Source organism: Erithacus rubecula, assembly GCF_903797595.1.
Source record: "Erithacus rubecula genome assembly, chromosome: 19".
In the NCBI taxonomy this organism is placed as follows: Eukaryota; Metazoa; Chordata; class Aves; order Passeriformes; family Muscicapidae; genus Erithacus; species Erithacus rubecula.
Window position 1 is genome coordinate 5873606 of NC_136671.1, and position 20858 is coordinate 5894463.

At 39.4% G+C, this 20858-nt stretch overlaps 1 protein-coding gene across 1 annotated transcript in view; it reads right to left on the reverse strand.

The window, feature by feature from the left end:
• PPIL2 (peptidylprolyl isomerase like 2) overlaps positions 1–20858 on the reverse strand; it is a 66357-nt gene that overhangs the window by 40715 nt on the left and 4784 nt on the right. Inside the window, exons 6-8 of the mRNA XM_079322465.1 lie at positions 11399–11450; positions 9139–9230; positions 8174–8263 (exon numbers count right to left, since the gene is read on the reverse strand). Of these exons, the coding sequence (XP_079178591.1) occupies positions 8174–8263; positions 9139–9230; positions 11399–11450 (234 nt within the window). The remainder of the gene's footprint in view (positions 1–8173; positions 8264–9138; positions 9231–11398; positions 11451–20858) is intronic.

The window sequence follows — 20858 nt, forward strand, 5'->3', positions numbered from 1 at the left end:
TTACACATATATCACCTACAGAAGTTACTACCAGAACTCAGCTGAGTGTCCCCTACCCTAGAGAAGCAAGAACAATACAATCCCCTGCTTCTTTCCTTTGTTCTGAGCTTTGGTCTAAGATCCATGCAAAAGCACATCAACTATCTCCTGCTATTTATATTCCCAGGCTTGATTTGCACATGCTCTGTGAACTTTTGCAATGCATTTCAAATTACAAATAAAACCTCAGAGCAAGTCTCTGCAGTAAGAACTGTTTTGACAGTTGGTTTGGTTTTTTTTTACTAGTGCTTACAAAACTATGTTTAAAAATGAAAAGAAAAAAGCTATTATGAAAATTCAATTTAGTGACCACTGAGGAAAACAGCAAAAGCACACAGTCCATTAACTGTGATTCTTTATGCTATCTCTAGGCAACTTTCTGCAGAACTCTGACCTTTCCTTAGAGAGAGTGAAACAAGGAATGCCTACTGGTGATCTAGGTTACTTTATACTTTTATTAAACAATCTTTAATCCTCTCCTCATAGTGACTTCAAGGTTTTCTCCTCAAGCTCCTCTGCAGCACAGAAAGGTCAAAACATCTGCCCAGGACACCCAGTCACTAATGGAAAGTCTATCTTACAGAAAACAATTCAATCTTCAAAATACCAAACTAACAAAATAATATGCAATAGTTTCTAGTTCAGGATAAAAATAATGCAACATATGCAAAAAAGTATGACCTAACATGAACAGTATTAAATATATTATCCTAAAAATTTAACAGAGCTTCTCAGACCACCATGATTGATAGAAAGTTTGACAATTTCATCTCTGCCAGAAGTAATGCTTAATACAAGCAGGGCTGCTAGCTCCATAATTTATAAAATGATCCAATTAGGCCTTTCATTCATCCCTGAAAGGGTATGCTTCCACCAGAGAGTGCACTTTTAGTTTATTGCTGGTAGTAAAACCAAAACACATGTATGAAACCAAGCTGTGTGATTCTGCACCTTAATATGACCTCCTGGCTTTCTGCTGTCCCCTTTCCTAATCACCAGATAACAATTTTCTGTTGTTTCCTGTCCCACTATACCCCTCCAATAGATCTTCATTGAGACAAAAAAACTGCCCCAAAAAATTACATCTTTAAGATTATGTTTTAGAAACAATTTTTAAATAGAACTACTAAAAATAGGAAATTTGGATTTTTTTTTTAGCCATCTTTGTTTCCTCTGACACCGGCACTCAGCTGTATTTATTGCTTACTATCTTACATACATATTTATGTATGTGAATAGAGATGGTTTTGAGCCTTGCTTTCTGACAGTCAATAAGATGCACAGAGAAAGCGTGGAGAAAGAACTTTGTGTGTTTTCACAAGACGTTTTCACTCCCAAATATTCTGCATCAATCATGAGCTGCATCTTTCCAAGAGAGCAACCACTGCTCTGCACATAAATGTCCTACCTCAAAAGGTGAAGGAAGGAAGTAAGAATTGCTTACCCTTTCAGGAAAGGGGAAAAAAATTATGTGTATTAATATTAATAGAGATAAATGGATTTATAGCAGTCCATGTCTGTAGTTCATGGCAAAGCTGAAGGGCAAGACTGAATCCTGAAACCAATTTTTCATGGACAGGAGGGAAGGCAGCAGTATAAATGAAAAAGAAAACACCTTCATGATGTTCCTCTAAATAAAGCTTCTTCATTGATTGATTTATTGATTGCTTAAAAATAAATAAAGGACATCACAACTGCCAGTGCCTTACAAAACCCGGGGCTTGTGCTCAGAGTACCACAAATCAGATTAGTTCACACAGTTTAACAGCCACAGTTCATTCAAACATCTGCGTGGCTTAACCAGCCTAATCACAGGCATTGAGCAACTCCAGCAAAATGTTTACAGCCTCTTCCTTGCAGGGGATTTCTCAGGGCTCTCCAAATCAGCAGCCCCTGTTCTGGCAGTGCATCATCATATGGAGGACAGCAGAGGCCACAGGGCAGCTCCTTCTCCTTGCAGATCAGCTGTCCATCTGCTCTCTAGGAGAGCTGAACTCCAAACCCCAAAACTGTGATCCAGGTCCCCCGTACAAGGTCCCTCTATCACATCCACATGGGCCATCTGTTCCAATGGAAGCCCTGACAAAGGTTTGGTTAACAGTGTTGTCCCTTGTATTCCTCATTCTGCAAAGCAAGAGCCTCACCACACTATGAGAAGGGAGACAACCCACAACACTCCTACCCCAAAAGAGATTTCCCTCTGTCAGCGGAATAGCCCTTCAAAAATGGCTCCTCAAATTGAAATTTGAGTATCATCTTGTTCAGGACACATAGGACGTGTTTACTCCTCCCTCTAAAACACAACATCTTGATATACTAAGAGAAGTTTGATTAGAATTAGTTTGATTAGAATTAGTGTCAATCAGAATTAGCTTACTGTGAAAGTACTGCAGTGAATACTAAGCTAAACACAAGATGCCACTTGCTTCTACCTGCCCCCCAGAGCACAAACACATCTGACCAGTCCAACCTGTGCTGCAGAAGACACAAACCATTTCCTCACTGGTGGTGCTGAGTCCTACAACAGGAAATACAGTTTTTAAAGGTAAGGCTATGAAAATTTCCTAAGTTTACACAGTCTTCAGACATATCACTTCAGGAAGAAAACTGTCTAAACAGTAATAATTAGCCTGCCAAGCTCCTCTCATTGCACCCATGACAGTTACTGGGCACAGAATCAGAGCAGTCTGAACAAGATGCCACAGGGATGGGCAGACTGACACACTCACATTGTGAGCCTCAAGCTCTAGGAATTAATTGCCTCTCCTGATCAGAGAAAGGCTGGACTCATGGGGATGTTCCCAGTCCTGTTAAGATTAAGGCCTGGAGCCCAAAGACCTAAAGAAATAAATTCTGTGTAAGTGCACAGAAACCAGAGAGGAAGATGAACTATGGCCAACTTTTGTTTGTCTTGGCATGTTTAAAAATATGTATTCAAAACACCACGGCCGGCAGTCTCAGGGATTTTCTTATTAAGGTTATGAACCATAAACTTTAGTTTAGCAAATTACTAGCACAGATATAGACTTCAAAGGGTTGCTAATTATCATCACTATTAAAAATCTCATATTTAATGTTTTCTTGAAAGCTGAGCTCTGAAAACAGTTAATCTCAAGTTTTATTCCACTTGTTTTTTTCCAGTAATTTTCTGGTTTTATCTCCTTAGGGAAACAGCTTGAACTCTGTTAATCTTATGCACCACATACAAGCCCCCAAAAAGCAGGTTAAAACCAGCAGGTTTAGACTCTGTGATTTGAGTCCTGATTTCTCTCTTACCATTTGATTGGCCATGCTGCATCCCTAATTATCCTCAGGACTGCCAGCCTCAGATGCCCACCATGTCCTACTTCTTTACCTGCTTCTCTGCACGTCCATTGGTGCAGGATTCTCCCTCACAGAGACCTCACCCACAACTGTGAGAAAATCTGCTCTGACCTTCTGTCACACGAAGAGCAAATGAGGAATAGCTGAGGAGTGAAATATCAATTAACAGTGTGCAGCTCAGCTACCTCCAGCTCTGCTCATTAGCTGTGTTTCCTGCCACAAATGTCAGTGGTGTTTAACAGCTTGTTGGGAGCCATGTCTTGTCCACAGCTGATTGGGTTATAGAGAAACAATAAAACTGACATAAGGAAGCACATAACAGTCTGAGGCTTTTTTTCACTTTAACAGCAGCAAATCTGTATTTACCTAGACTTGGTGTTTTCCTCTCTTCCCCCCCCCCCCCCCCATTTCTGTTGTGCAAAGAAGATGCATTTGTTAGCCTGCATCTACCAGGGAAGGTTCCCTGCAGGCTGCCACCAGAGCACTGTGCCTATTACCCATGGCACAGCAGGGCAGGGGCTTTATTGCAATTCCTTAGGCAAGGAGGAACCCCCACATGTGCCTCTGCCTCACCTGCAGCACTGCCACTGAGCACAGCCACATTTCTCATAAAACCCTCTAACAGCACACAGCTCAGCAATAGCTGTGAAGAGTTTCCAGAGCAGGAATAACTTCTGCTGTATCCTCACAAACTTAAGTTTTTCTCTTGTTTGTGAAGAGAGCCATATTGGAGGATGACAAATTGACAGGGTGCTAAAGGGGAAATTGCTCTTCACTCCTCTGAACACTTCCTATGGAATGGGATCTGAAAGCTGAGTATTTCAGCATTCCTACTTTGCTCTCCTCAGGACCTCTCACACTTGCTGGCACGGGAAGTCCACCACTGTGTCCAGTAAAGCACTACCTGACCCTGTTCCTTTCTCCACCTTGAGCTGCAACAGGCACTTGCTTCACCCTCCCTGGTCTTATATAGGGAAATTCAGATGACAGGTATTTATGTGCTTGCCATTAAGCTCCACATCATTACATGAAAAATAATTTGCATAGTATAGGATTGAAACACACATGGAACTTACATTCACATTAATTAATAATAACTTCTACCACATTCTGCCATAAAGATTTGACAGTGGACATTAAGATCTAGCAGTCAATCCTCCAAAAATTTACTCGGAAGGTAATCTCAAATTAGGTTAAACATTCAGAATGAATACTGCAGAAAACCTGTAAAACATAGGACTGGAGGAATTTCCTTGATCTGAATTGAGATCTAATGCACTATTATTTCAAAAGCTGTGCTCAATCCTACCTTGAAACCAACAGCAAATGAAATGATGAACAATGTACCAGAATGGCAAACAAGTGTTAACAATATCAGCTTTTCCAGTGTTTTACATCCTGCCTTACCCATATTATGTAACTAATTAATCCTACAGTTCTTGAATTGTCTGTCAGCTGGGAACACATTAATGACATTTTCAAGCTGAGTTAGGCTGAGCTGATCATCATCAAGGTAAATAATATAAGTGGGTTTAAAGTTGTGAAAAACATAGACAACATAGTGGAGCAAATTCCATTTAAAAGAGACATGAACCAGTACAGTTGGCAGAAAAAATATCTGAAATAATGATAAGGAGAGAGAAACTTGGAAAAATGTTAAGACCTGCACTGCAGAAGATGGAAAGCCTGACAAGTTTGTAGCAAGATCACAAAGCTAAAACAAGGAAATTTAAACTTAAGTAGAAAGAGCTACAGTCTAAAAACCCAGTCATATTAGGAGTGCTGTATCTAGGAAAGGTTATCATATGGAATAATGTCATGTGCATTTCTGTCATTATCAGCAAAATCCTAAACTAGAAGCAATGACTTCTTCTGCTTGAATTCCATTGCAGTACTGCTAATGTATCTTGCACACCAGGATATGGTATTACTCTTTACCTCCTGCCCTGACTGGCTGGATAATATGGCCATATGCTGATGAAAAACTGTCATGCTCCACCCCAGGAGATTTGCATTTCAACGGGGGAAAAAGAAATTTCTGTATATGGACTATGTGTAGGAAGCACTGCTGATTCCTTTACAAAGAGAAGCACACCATAGACCTAAGAAAGTATTATTAACAACTAAAGTTGTGAATCTGCTTTTTTTAGTTTCAAATAAAAAAAACCAAGTTGTTCTTTTTAACAAGTAAATAGCACATAAATAACTGCTACTAAATTCAAAGCAACCAGATGAGATGGTGCTTAGCAGAAAAGATAACAGGGTGGATTATGACTCGTGTTTGAATAATGTTTAGCACCAAGAACAGGAAAACCATATTATGCAATTCTGGCTCCTCAGAAAAGAGCAAATCTTTCTTGTTTTGATTTTAATTTTATATATTAAGAGAGAGAAGCCAAGTTTGAGGTCAATTACTATTCTGGTAAAATCCAAGCAAATGGAGGATTGTCTTTTAGGTATCAGTAAGGGAAAATGTGATCATACAAATAATCTGTAAACATATATAATTCATATTTTCCACTTATCACGTTGTATTTCACTACCAAACACAGGTACCCCATCTGTTTCCTAGGACATTCACAGTCAGCCTCTGGAAATGCTGTTTTCTATTGCTAAACACAGCTATTACAGACAACCCTATTCAGCTGTTATTTGCAAAGCAAATAATGGTTTTTTTTTTAGCAACTTCCTTTATATCTACTTTTTTGCCAAACAGCAGGGTCAGTGATACCAACTCAGTCTCAATGCCAGTTCTCTTGGATACCACAGCACTCAATTTACATGGAGGAATGAGAAAACAACAAAATGATAAATTTCAACACAGAACTGAAAGGTTTTTCAGAGAAGGAAGAATTGGGGTAGAGCTCTGAAATAACAGATTGCAGTCATGAACTCTGGCTAAGAAACAGAGCCACAGGTGGTGGAGCTTGGCAGTGTGAAGCCTGAAGCCACCACACTGCCTGCAGTGTTGTCAACAAGAGAGCTTGTAGAGGAGATTTCAGTCTGTCTTTCAATAATTTATATGAAGAAAATAACAACACATTTCTCTACCACATCTACTTAAGCAATTGTAAGACCCAGGCTGGTCATGCCACTTAAGGCTGAATCCTGGCCTCAACAAAGCAAGTTAGGGTAGGGCAGAATTTGAATAGGAGAAATCAAGTTCTACATGCAAGTTTGCAGTGGGTGGTGTGCAGTGCAGTAAATGGCTTCTTACTTCTCGAGACTTCAACAGCCTGAAGCCATTTTAGACTGTTAAAAATAATTCTGAAAAAAAAAAATTTAAAACCAGATCTGGTAAAAGGTCAAACTTTATCTGGTAATCAGCATTCAGATGGTCAAATCTCTTGCAGTCCAATCCCAAGATAGGGGTGTCTTTGCTATTTCTAACCTTATTTAAGAGTGTAGCACAAGACTGTGCACTGCAGAAGTTCACACCAATCTACAATGAACTGTTAACAGCATCAAATCTATTCACACATTATGAACACCACCCTAAATGGAGGTGGGAGAAGAGCAGGGTATGTGTGACCATGACCTTGGATTGCACAACTACCAGAATCCACTTGGTTTCATATTAGATATATTCCTCCAAGCAAGACAGAAACACAACATGTCAAAAAAGAAGATGAAAAATAATTGGAAACAACTCACATAGAGAACGACTAAATTTTTAGATGTTGCACTTTGAGATTTAGAGGACTAGAACAGCTGTGAAAAATCAAAGCTAGGCAAGTAACAGAAACAAATCCTTTATAGATACATTGAATTCCAGCCCTATAAAACATATCAAAATATTTTTTTCAGCGACTGCACATTTCAATTGTTTGCTCAAAATAGCTTTTCTTTTTTTTTTTTTTTTTTTTTTTGGTTTTCCATAAGGGTGAACAGACACATTTTTAGACACTTGTCTTTTTTTACTTTTCCAAATTCATTAGCAACCATGCAGTTACACAGAAATAACATTCTGTTGGGAGCTTTCAATCAGAAAAAAATCTGTATTTTTGCATCCATTTGAATAAAAATATTTTACTTTGTTGCATTAGTTTGAACATCAACAATCCTAAAGGAATAGAGGAAAAATATTTGAAAACATGCTGTTAAGCACTGGGGAATAGGGAAGAAGAGTACACTTTATTTAAATTTAGAAAAAAATATTTTTCCATTTGGATTAGACTGTATTGGTCTTGGCTAGTGGTAATTAAATGTTCATGAGGTGCATACTAACTCATGATTTCAATAATAAGGATCCAGGAATCTTTTTTCCCTGTTTTGAAATCATGCAAGCTTAAAATTACCGACTTAAAAGGAAGTTTTAGAGCTTTTGATACTAAACTTCAAATAACTCTTTTACATTATAAAATTCTTTCAATTTATGTTTTAATTTTCTTAAAATCAGCAAAGAACCAACACTGGTATCTGCTAAGAAGCAAAACATTCCAAACAAGCAATTAGAGAAAGTTCTCTGGTTTGCTGCCTTACTCTACATTTAGAGAAATGTTCCATGGAAAACACTTTTCTGAACCTTTGACTCTTTTATACATCTTTGGAAGAATAAGATGGACAATCCACTTCAGTCTTAATGTAACGTGCCATGTTCCTAAAAATTGAAATACTTTACATTGCAAATTACTACAGACCATGCTTCTACTCATCCAGATTGTGTGAATCTTGATGGCTCATCTGGTTAACAAAGAAAACACAGTGAAGTTTCTCTGCTCAATTTCCTGCTAGAACAGTGCACACAGCAGCATTTCATATAATAATAAAAGCCTGTATGGTATAAAGTGTAGCAGAGAGAACAGCTCACCTGCAATGTGACAATGTCCTGCCGAGTGAAGGGCTCATCTGTCAGCAGATCCTTGTAGCTCTTTGGTTTTATGTTCAGCTGCTCAACTGCCTAACAGCCAGGCAAAAGACACAGATAGCAAAAATCTGATTCTTGTGTGTAAATATTACAAGTAAATATGTGATACCAATAAAATCTTGAAGACCAAATCATAAAGAAAACAATTTCACCCTCATTCTCAATGGGCAGTTGCAATATTTTCATTGTGAGTTTCAGCAAATGAGAAGCTTTTGTCTCTCATCCCTACAAAACCTGACAGTTTTGTGTGGTTTGCTGGGTTGTTTTTTAAAGAGGTATTTTGCAGTGTCCATTCCATAGCTACATCTTTTTACAACACTGTATATGGATTCATCAACTGAAGGATTTATTTGCTACTGAAAAAATAAATAAACCTTGCTTTTACAGCAAGGACTATGCAAAGAAGTCATGATTAAAATTCCACTTGGGTTTACATAAATGTTCACAAAACATGAACAAAAATGCAGTTTAAGTGTCCATTAAGGCATTCTTTCTCCTATTCCCCCAGCTTCAGCTAAAATGCTCTTTTTATTCACTGATACAAATAGAAACGAGGCAATTTGTGTTTTTGTGATGACACTGTATCAGAAAGGACAACAGAAAATTAGCCTATTAATTCAACTGAGAAGCATATACAAATTACTAATTTTGAAACACAAGACTCAGCACATACAGAATAACTTAAGAAGAAGTTTTAGAAATCCTATCTAATTCACATTCTAAAGTTGTTCCTATTTTGAAGGCTAAAGCTGGATAACAATTTGTGAAGTAATTTCATCTCCTATACTTTAATTTCCCTGGCTGCAAAACAAGAATAAAATTTACCTGTCTTTCTGAAACATTTTATGATTTTGACTGAAATGCATCAAGTATAAAATATTAATAATGAAACACAGTAGAGATCCTACCTCATAGGCAAACACATTTCCAGTAGTTTTGATGGCCACAATATGGGAGTTATTTGTAAATACAGTAAACAGCACTGGACAGTGGTACTTGCCTGAGAGAGGGAAAAAAGTGTAAATTTCACATGGAGACCTGTAACTGTTTTGAAACAGCTAATTTCTCTGATCTCTGTGGATGATATTTACTATAATTTTTTATATAAAGAGTAACTTCAATGTGTATTTAATGGAGTTTTAATAATGTTTTGATTCTCCAACGACAAAAAAAAGCGCTAGGAAAAGTAACAACTAAGACAGCTGTAAAACAAACAATGCAGTTTGGAAATCTACTGCCTCCAATTTCCTACCACAGAACTTTGTCCAACTTGCTTGATATTTATGAAATACCACAATATAATTGTTACTGTTGTGACCAAAGATCTATTGATAACATGAGCCTGTACCTTGTAACATGCTCAGTGCTCTGTATCACTCTTGTTCCCAGGAATAAAAATTTAGTTTATAGCCTACAGAAAAGTTCACCACAGCTGTTGTGCTGTAAGCAGAGGGGAGCATTTTGTATTCAAATGTGGCATGCAGAATGCCATTAAATCTGAACACGTTACTCAATAAGGAACCCAGCTTCTGCTCTAATCAAGCTGTGAATTTTCCCAGGAGGGTCAGCATAAATATTAAACAAGTCAACAGCAAGCAAACTGATGGGAGGCAATCTAGAAGAAGAAGGAAAAATATCTGGATAATCTCAGCAGTAAGCAATTAGAAGAAAGTTATTAATACTTTATCAGTTTGCTAGACCTGGGGGTTTGGGGGAGATTTTTGCAATAAGTTGGGTCTATTTGATTCTTTTTTTCCTAATTACCACTGGAAAATCAAAACCAGTAGGGAGGCCAGAACAGGCTGCTCACAGCACATGCAGGGACAGGGAGGCAAACTCCTGCAGAGACTGACCCCTCACTGTGCCAAGCTGAGGACACTTTTGTTAGTGCCACCAGAGCTGAAGGAAAGCCATTGCCACAAGGGACTGAAACTCAAGAAGTTCAGAAAGGAATTTTTTCAAGTGGCATCAGGGTATGACCCAATTGATGGATACAGAAACACACTGGTAAAATGTGAGGCCTCGTTCCAGCTTCATAAAAAAGAACAAGTCTCCATATTCTCAGTCCTAGGAGAAGCAAAACTGCTGAGGGCACACACATGTTGATCTGGACAGAAGGTACTCAATTCACAGGTAACTGAATGTGAGAAACTGCAATGCCCAAAGACCTTTTATATCATATTTCTGTGTGAACAGAGAAGATTCTATATACATAGAAAACACACCATGTTATGATTTAGAGAAAAGTTCGCTGACAGACAGAATCACAACATTTAATTTTTGTCTTTTGTTGCATTTTCACTTGATTGGTTAATGACAGAATGCATTTTTTAAAGGAAATAGCTTCTAAGATTTTATGGCTGTTGTCATTCCATCCCAGCATTATGAGCTGGACTTCTTTAGGGAAAGCACAATGCCGTGGTATCTTTCAAAAACCTTGACCACACTGACTATTGATCAATTTTTAACACTCTGCTCTTGAGATAGATGGAACACAAAGTACAGAAGAAATCCATCAGCTACAAAAAATAGCTTGTAATCCATATATTTTGGTAAGATAAGGAGACAGACACTCCAGAATTTTATTCCCACCTAATCTTAGCCATTTTCATTTCAAAGAAATCATTATCTGCTTTGTAGAAGATGAATTCATCTCCACTTCTCTGTTTTGCTCCTACTATGCTCTCTTAGGAGGCTGATTTTATATCTTGCAGAAATAAAACTTGAGACAGATGTCTTGTGTGCTTCTATTCATAAAATCCCACGTGTTTATTTAAGTCTAATCCCTTTTATAAACAAAAAGCTGTTCAAAACCAAGTGAACAGCAAATATTGCCACAGGCAAGTTGGAAATAAGATAACATTACAGAAATTTCACTTTTTCTGATTCTTTCCTTAAGGTAAACAGTACCTTAGTGCAGTAGCAGCTATAGTAAAGTGAAATTGCTGAATAATTTACAGCTCCCCAGAGTAAAGAAAAACAGAAATGGAACTTTGAAGGTAAACATATCACTCACAAGAAGCAATTATTCTACTCAAAAAATAGAAACATGATAGAGAACACAAACTACTTAAATTCACCATGAGTAAGACAAACCAGAATTTATTAAAGCACTCATTAAGGAAAAAAACCCAACAAAACACCACCACAGAAAATGACTCCACTTACCTTCACTGTTTTTAGCAAAATTCAGCTTTATAAGTGATTTGGCATCTAGTTTCTAAAGAAAATAAACCATTAAAAAGATTAATCACAACAGAATGTAACCATGGAAATAAAAGGAAAACTGTAACATAACTGTTAGGATTTCAACAGTACATAATTTATTAATAATATATTGCAAGTTGTCTGAATCATCAGAACCCTGGGAATTCAAGTCACAGCCCACAAAAGCAAGGCTCAGGGAGCCTGAGAACTGGGATATGTTTGTTTACAGGCTGAATTTGACACAGTACAGTGCTAACCATGGGGATTCAGCTCAAGGAGTTGCACAATTCCCTGCACAGACCGAAAGGGGAGTTTGCATGAAAAGCTAAGAGGCAAAGATCAATGCTGCTGATCAGAAAGGGCAATTCAGCAGGGACCTCTGATGAAAGTCATGAAGCCAGTAAACCATTCTGGCAATCAAGCTCGATGCCTTCTCTGAAATAACTGTAATTTTCCTTTTACTCAGGAAATGTGCAGCACAGCTCACATGACAGCCAGCAATAATAAAGAGAAATGGAGGCACAAGTTCTCTGGAGAGGCACTTGGGGTCACAAAGGGAGTCCAAGGAGAGATTTTCAGCCACTTGACCCCAGGTAACAATTCCACCAAACAGAGAACTGAGGTGACAGCCAAGGCTGGGATAATGTTCTCCAGCTCTAGAGCAGACTCAGCTACTCCTGCTCTCCCATACTTCAGAACCATGTCTACAGCATTTTTCTGCTGCTCTCACTCTGGAAGGGTTTTCTGAAATGGGAAGAGCTGTTGGGCTGGCAAACATTTCTGGACAATGAGGCTGCTCCTGTCCTGCAGCCTTCCCTAAGACATGGAAGCTGCAAACACCCAAAATAACAGTGGGCCTTCAGTAACATGCCATTCCACGGGGTCAGTATGTATTTGGGTACATCACAAGATGTCAAGACAGGGCACATCACCACCTGTGTGCCTCACCAGCACAGCCCACCAGGATGGACAGGTAGTGCTTTACTGTGGCACCCAGCTGGAGACAAAAGTCCAGCCCAACAAGCTGCAAAGCTGAGGCAGGATCTGAGACTTCTAAAAAACAAGTACTTGATTGTATCAGTTATCAGAGACAGTTTCACTACAAAATGGATCCTTAAAAGCACACACAGCACAGGCCTTTCAAAAGAAACAATCGGTTCTCTTCTCAAAACAAGCACCTGAAGAGATTAGGGAGGTTTTTATAACCCAGACAGCTCTTCAGAAACAGCTACGAGTGGAGATCTGCCAGCCCTGGTGCCAACACTGCTACTTCAATCATTATGGCAAAGAACAATAAAGAAAAGTGTGAAACTAAGTTAGTGGGCTTTCTGTGCCTAATCAAAATTCATATTCTTGGTTTACAGAGAACATGTTATGACAGCTGGACTCATTCGTTTATAGGAAGGTGCTTCTCAAATTGCTCTCAACCAACTGGCAGGCTCATTTGCTGCCAGAAAGGTAACCCTCTCCCTAATTTATTAGCAGGAAGAGCAATGAGAGCTAGTAGGAATAAGATGGGAAGGGAAAAAAGAGGCCAGGTTTGGTTATATTTAGTTATGTGATAGAAGACCAGTACCGCTGCTTTTCCTGAAGCGGATTCTCAAAAAAACCACCCAAAACACTCCAATGTCTGCCCACTGCTGGGGTACAAAGAAGGACAGCAAAGGCAATGGCAGCTTCTGAAATGACTAAGTGAATGCAGAGCTTTATTTATTTATTTATCTTTTTATAAGAACAAATTTATCAAAGAAGTAGTAGCAGAACTGAAGAGCTGCCAAAATGAACATCTGATCGTGGACAGAACTGTTCAACCTAAACAACTATTAACACAAAGCAGCATCCATCTGTGCACATGTTGTGCAACAGCCTAAAAATTATGTTTCAGAAAAAGCTTCTTCAGAAATACAACCACTGGAAACATTGATATTTCAAGAAAGGTCCTTAAATTATCCTCCTGGTAGACCTGAGCTATGCCCAAAATACATGAGCATCTTTAAAGAAAAATGGAAACAGTTCTGTAAGAAACAGTTTAGCATGATTAAGGATTCAGATTTATACCTTGACAGAAATTTCACAGAAAAGACAGACTAAACTGCTGTGCAGACTTTAAAGGTAGCAAAAGCTGCAGTGCACTGTTTCATCTGTCAACCTATGATGTATTGTTAGAAGTGCTGCCAAGCCCTCGGACTCTCACTCCGTGCCCAGGGAAATAGTATGGTATTTCAGGTCATACCTTTCCATAATATGGAAAAAGGTTATTTTTCAGCCTCAGTTACTCATGGTGCATCAGCTGCTCGTGCTGGATCTGCTCCCCACAGAGACCAGCACTTACACAGTCTTATGTCAACAGTAAATAAAAAACCAGTGACTGTCACACAGGAGTTGAATACTGCCCAGAGTGAGAACTCTGTAGTGAAGTGCTGTATGAATATTACAAACTTTTATTGCCACAGGTTGGCCTTTTATCAGGCCTCTCTTGAAGAAGTGACCTTGGTATGTCAACTCATGCCACTTGGAGCAGCTCTGTGCTTTGGCTTGCATGGCAAGGCAAGAGGGGGGTTTGGTGTTTTGTCAAAGGAAATCTTTAAAGCCTCAGAACAGCAAAACCAGACGATGATGTGCTACAAAGGATTGCTCAATGCCCAAGTCCAGGCTACAAGATCTGGAAACTGCACACAGAGCAGACACAGATGAGGGAGTCCATAACCAGGACTTCCAGAAGTTCAGTTTTGAGACACCTTCACATTACCCAGGAAAGTGTAAAAGGACACGATGCAGACAAACTGTATAATATCATTCTTTTCCTCTCAAGTTCTTCATTTCACACAATAACAGGATTATCTTGCATGTGGGTGAATCTCCTTTTATTTATTCTCCATCAAAAGTCAAAGCTTTCCAAGCACCATCACATGGTTTGTTGCCATGGAAATGACCATTATGCCACAAACAGGCACTGATCTTCACAAGGAGACAGCAGGAGTGAATGAATCCCAAAATGAGCTAAAGTACTTGTTTTCATGTATTTTTTATTATTAATAATGCTTAAGAGGAAAAATATTACATACATAGCTGAAGTTCAAAACTATTTTCAACCTGAGTTTCCCTGACACACACCCATCATCCAGTTTCAGCCACACTCCAGTTAAGAAAGCAAGAGGAAAAAAAAGTGTTTATTAAAAACACTTGATCTAATTAAATTCTAAATTCCTAATGACAATGAAAAGGCCACAAGCATCTGCCACTTCCCTTAAGCAGAAATAAGAGCCGCATATTCCCTTCTAAAAATATTTTATGCAGAAATACTGGAAAGCAGACGCATTTCATGGCACGCAGTGCCAGCTGCTCCGCAGCAAGGAAGGGCTAAAAAAAAACAAACGCAAAACCGAGCGAGCTCTGCTCTCAGCTGACTCCTCTCTCACAGGCACACTTCCACAAAGGCAGCCAAGGCTACTTTTGGCCATGACCTACTTTCCTGCGGCAGCGAGCAGCCCCACCGCCCCGTGCACTCTCATCTGTCAGCTGCCAGCGCCGGCTCCTGCGGATCCCAAAGGGCGGCATCCTGCGCCGACAGCCAGGCAGAGGTGCTGCCGCCACCGAGGTTAGTGGGGCACTGTGGCAGCGCGCGGACCGAACACGCCGAGGGTTTGGAATTAAATCATTCTCTGTCATCGCTGCGTGTCTCATGCAGATATGACCTACAATCCCCACGCATCAATTAGTTACACTCTCTGAATCTCTTTGGTCTGTGGCTGCACGTTCTTCTTGTTAATAAGGCGCTGACCCTGTTGGGTATGCACCAGCCTGAAAAGCAATCAAAAAGGGCTCCACGGATTCTCTACCCACACATGGGCAGAGTTGGTGACGTGCAGCAAGAGCTGTGTTTAGCAAAGACAGATTTTACCACCCTACCAACAGGAACTGAGTAAGTGTTCCAATGTTCAGCACTTGGGGATTGGACCCCCCAATCAGACACGCTGAATAGCCTCTGTCAGAAGCACACAAAAATCCAGGGAAGCTGGTATTTGGGTTGTGTGACCAGGTTTTGGTAGTGGTGGGCTACAGGAGTGGCTTCTGTGAGAAGCTGCTAGAAGCTTCTGCTGTGTCTAGCTGGCTCCAAGATGGACATGCTGCTGGCCAAGGCTGGGACCATCAGAAACGGTGGTGAGGCATCTGGGATAACATATCCAAGAAGAAAATCTCTCCTGGCGCCTATGTCATCCCATGAACCCTCAGTGACATTTTCTTTCCCCTGTCTAGTTGTGCAGGGCAGTGAGAGAGGGGCTTTGGTAGTGCCTGGGGTCCAGCCCAGCCATTTGTAAATGAATTTAATGATGATAAAGGGCATTGGAAATCCTCAAATCTACACATTAAGGTTTGCAATTGGAAACAGCAGCACTGTTTTAACAAGATAAGCCATCTATATATAGTTTAAACTCCATGAAAAATTCGGGCTCAGCAGCCAAGAGACCAGAACAGTCTCACAATCAAGGTATCTTAATTCAACAACAAAAATGCTCAATATTTATCACAGCTGCCTCTCTAATGCTAAAAAGATACCCTCAATTCACATTCTTGGATGAAGCTGCTATTTAACTGCAGTTTTCATGTACTGCTGAGCTAGAATGGAAATGGACACAGAAGATTCTTCATTACACACTTCTAGAGCACTATATCTACATATTTAAAAGTTAATTAAACTGACACCATATGGTCACCAAAGCCTTGCCCAGAGAACCATGAAGACATGCTTGATAACAGACACGGTTCACAGATAGCAGCAATAATGCTGCTATCAAAGAGCACATTAACAGAAATTACCATGAGAAAAAGACATGTAGCTGCATGGCAATATCAAACCTGCAGTCTTAATGCAGTCAAAAGTCTACCAATCCAGAGACCCACAGCCAAATACAGCCCAGTTCAAGGAAAATAAAGCTTTGCAGAAGCACCAAAAATCTAGTCTCCAATTTTAGTGAAAAACAGGCAAGTAAAGATCTCTGGGAAACCTCATGCTGCATCTCATTTAAGGCTAGAGCGCTTCACAGCTGCTAGTTTTTCAAGTGTCACAGTCACAAAATCCCATCCAATGTGCACACTTACACCAAAACACAGAAAAGGAAAAGAAGAGACCATCTGTTCAGTCTGTAAAACCTAGATTTTTTGCTGAAGGGACATAATACCTTAGAAATAATGGCAGACACGTTTATCTGCCTGTGCACAGACGTGAGTTACTGGATCAAACACTGCCCACCACCACCACAGTCAGCAAGGTGTGAAGGAGGAACAGCAGCTTGGCCAGTGACTCATGACACTGGAGGGTATTAAATGTCTTTTTTTGATAAAGCACTTGAACAGTAAGTAGAAACAAATCTCATCTTCTTTGCCCTCACTGTTTCCAAAGATACAGGGAATTGAAAAATAAATCCCCTTTATAGGATAGATAAAGGCTAACTCTTAGTAGTGCTGGGTACACTGCTGTAAAACACACAACCAACTCTGGAAAAGAGAGAACCAAGTATTCATGTTTGTCAGCAACAAAGGAGAGAGGGAAATTTTCAGTAAACCCAACAAAAGAAGGAGTTATCTATCAGGATACAATTTGGTGGGATTTTCATCCCCTTGAACTCCCCTGTGTTTTATGACCACTTCTTTATGACACATGACTTCCCAGCCATTCCTCAGGGCAGAAATCATGTCCTCATATGTTTTTATCCAGGGGCCTTGAAAATTTATGGTCACTAGTCAAATATTAACTCATTTAGACTGTTGACTAGAAGCTAATAACTTCTGAGGCCAATGAGGTAAGACGACACGGCTCAGTTGCTGCATATTGAAGAGTTCATCTCGTCCAAAGTGGATTCTGGGCATTTGAGCAGCAGCCTGTGTCTGCTGCCCCAGACAAAAATGCACCTGGAGAGAGATGCTTAATGATAACAGCTGTAAGCAACCCGTGTCTGAAAGGCTGCTACTGCCCACAGAAACACAGGCAGCAACATTCAACTGGAAACAACAAAAAAAAAAAGAGACAAGGAAGAATTACTGCTCATCCTGGCTAACTTTAACCTATAAGTACCTGCCTCTGAAATGACAGAGCCTACCAAAAGAAAATGCAACAAATTGTCATTTTCTCAAAGCACCCTTCCTGTCTCAACTCATGCACCAAAATGTTTTTTGATTTTACACTATCGTGTGTAATATATCAAATGTTATCAAAGTATTTCAGAAATAGACTAAACAATATTCCCACCACTGTACCAGCCATCCATACAGCATTTACTGTGTATGATTAAGATCAACTCTGTTCAAAGAAGATAAATTAAAAGTTAACAGATGTGCAAGAGAACTGTGACCATGTAGGGTATGGAGAACTTAAAGGAATGAAGAACATCTGAGAAGAAAATACAAGTCTCCACAACAAAATGTCAAGAAAACATTAAATTCCTCTGTGCCAAATACACAGCTGTAAACACTAACAGAGAGAAGCACAATTTTGGCTCCAATACAAACAGGACTAAGTTGGTTAAACTGAAAATTTACAGAAGATTTGTATTAGATAAAAAACCATCAGCAGAAGCTCTCAGCAGCCATAGCAGGCAGAAAGCAAACACAGGTTCCAGACAGAGCACGCAGTTTGCAAAGCAGACTGAGAGAGACGAAGACTTCACAGAGTCTTCCAGTTTTCTGTTCCTGATCATTTCACTCCTCTTTCTGCAACACACGAAAACCAAGAGGATTTGTCTGAATCATTTTTCAACAACAAAGCTTCCCTTGGCTTTATTTCTGTAAGCTTTGTTCTCTCCTCTGTAATAAGCTATTACTCACCCAGAACAAAACTGTATTCCCACCCCACACTGAAACTTTTCTTGCAAATAAACAAGAAAAAAATCCTCACTTCAAATATATAGGAAAAATACAGTAAGTTTAGTAAAAGGGGAAAAAAGGGGGCAATTGACATTTAAACTCATGCAATATCTGCAAACGAGTTGCATCAGACAGATTAATATACTTTGAATTTCAAAGCTGAAGATGTGCCGACTTCTTCTGACATGTACGTGAAAGGAGTTCTCTAGAGAAAAATTAAAATTCTCATTTATACATCACTCATATTACATCCAAATGAGACCTGAAGTTACTGATCCACCTAAATGATCACTCATTTCCAAAGCCCCAAGGAGAAAACACAGCAGACTACTTGGATTTCAGGTGCTGTGCTCTGATGTTGAGGAAAAAAACAATGTGAGAGGGATATGACTCATTCCTAAATTCTGCATAATGAAAATCATCTCAACTGGTCAAACTATTTAGCTCTTAATTAGACAGACTCAACACTCTAGATATGGAAACTTATTTGGACATAGCCTGCCTGGATGTCTCCACAGCCATTTTCCTGCTGGTATTTTGTAACCAGACAAAATACTCAAAGTAAGCACAATCTCTTTGGAAACAGTAAGTGAAGAAAACTTCTCAAGACAAAGAGATGAAAAAGCACAAGGAAAATCTGATTTCTGCTTAAATGTGCCATTTTGAGATGATCATCAGAATTGTGAGGTAACATTACCACCAGGTTACAGAAAGGTCTCAACAAACACTCTGGAAATGCATCCCACTGAACATTATCTATGGTTACTGCATTTTCCTTACAGTGTACCCTGCTACACTGCCCTGAAAGAGGGCACCTTCAAACCACAGGGTTTTGTCTAATGACATCCATTATTTGCTGCTCATTATCTAGAAACACACCTGGAACAACACAATTAAAGCAGCAATCTGCAGTAAATTACCTCACAGACCATATGAACTGAGTTAAAAGCCATTGCCACTGTTGATGTAGCCAGTAAGGGTCACAGGAAATTGGAACTTGTTCTCCTCCCAGTTCAGGCCTGAGATTCGCTCCACTTGACTCAGGGTTGGATGAGTTTTGTCTGTCTGTGACACCTCTGACTCAGTAATGTGTGAAGCTCATCCAACCCACTTTCAGGAATCCACTCCTGAAACACAGGGACCCTGCACTGACTGTGTGACAGAGGTGTAAAGCAATTTGTAGTGAACCATAAAGTCCTGGCTGGAACTTAAACTGTACTTTAACACCTGTTCCTACTTGGTATTTCTCACATTGCTCACACACTACAGTTTCTTTATGGAGAATATTGCAAAAGTAGAAAAAAATACCTAAGCTCTGGTGCTCATTATGTTCACTTCCGAGGTGAAGAAACAATTACCAATATTTTCTATTTCTATCTCTATGCTTCCAAAATATAAACATGGTAAAAACACTTTTATGTTTAAGGAAGTTTCACCTTTGCTCCAATTTCTGCATCCTTTTCAGACAGGATTTTCCTTACTTAGATAGCCAAAGACTTTTCAGTGCATTCAAAAAAAAAAGCATTGTAAGGTTGTTTGTTCATTTTTAGAGTGGGATTAACAAATTAACAGTAGCAGAAGCAATCTTCTTCATATCCTCTTCATTAAACCAGGTCAGCAAGCTTCACTGCAAAACCAGCAACTGATTTCTATGGGACCTATGAGACCCACTGAAATATACTGAACCAAACTGAAAAGAAATCATGATTTCAACAACAAAATGAAGTAACAATAGCCACCAGCATTTGGAAGATATTTAAGGAATGTATTTGAGAATTATTTTCCCAGTTTTGAAATAACAGATTTAGTTGCAATTTTTTTTCTTTTGTGGGTAAGAAGTTAAAGGTTTTGAAAGTGCCTGTAATTATTATAGCAAGCAACACCTTACCAACCTTACTTCAAACAAATGATTGATAAAAAGGGCACTGTTTACATTCCTAGTGAGCAGTGCTGGAGGGAGGAGATGTCCACTGCAGGCTGTCATTGCTGCAGGGCATTTCAGGTACAAGCTCTCTGGTGCTTCCAAAGCCTAGATCAGACAGGCACCTGTAGTGCCACAATTATTTGATCATGTTAGTCATAATTTCACCTCAAGTCAGCTTTATTTGGTAAATACAGCATTAAAGAGTGTGCGAGAAAAATAGCAAATATTTATATAGTACACAGAGAAAAGCTTTGTGTCCAGCTCTCTCCTTCTAAAAGGCAGATGTCTCACTGGGAAAAGTCAGGGATTTTTAGCCTTCTGACTCCAAAGCTGGTTCTCATTTTCCATGTCAGTGGCTCTGCCTTCTATTACTTCATCATATGCATCAGACTCCTCTTTATGGTTATCTTCAGCAGTCCAACCAAAAGGCTTTTCTAACCTGTAAAAAACCCTCAGATTTCATAAACATTTTCCTTCTTAATATAGTAAGAAGCTAAAACTTTGTGATGCTTAAGAAAATGCCCTCTCTGGCCTGCAGATCTGGATCCCAACCTTGCACAAGACAGGGCACAGCACAAATTCTGTTGCTCTGCCTCATTCAGACCAGAAATGTGACTCCCAGTCTCATAAATCCAC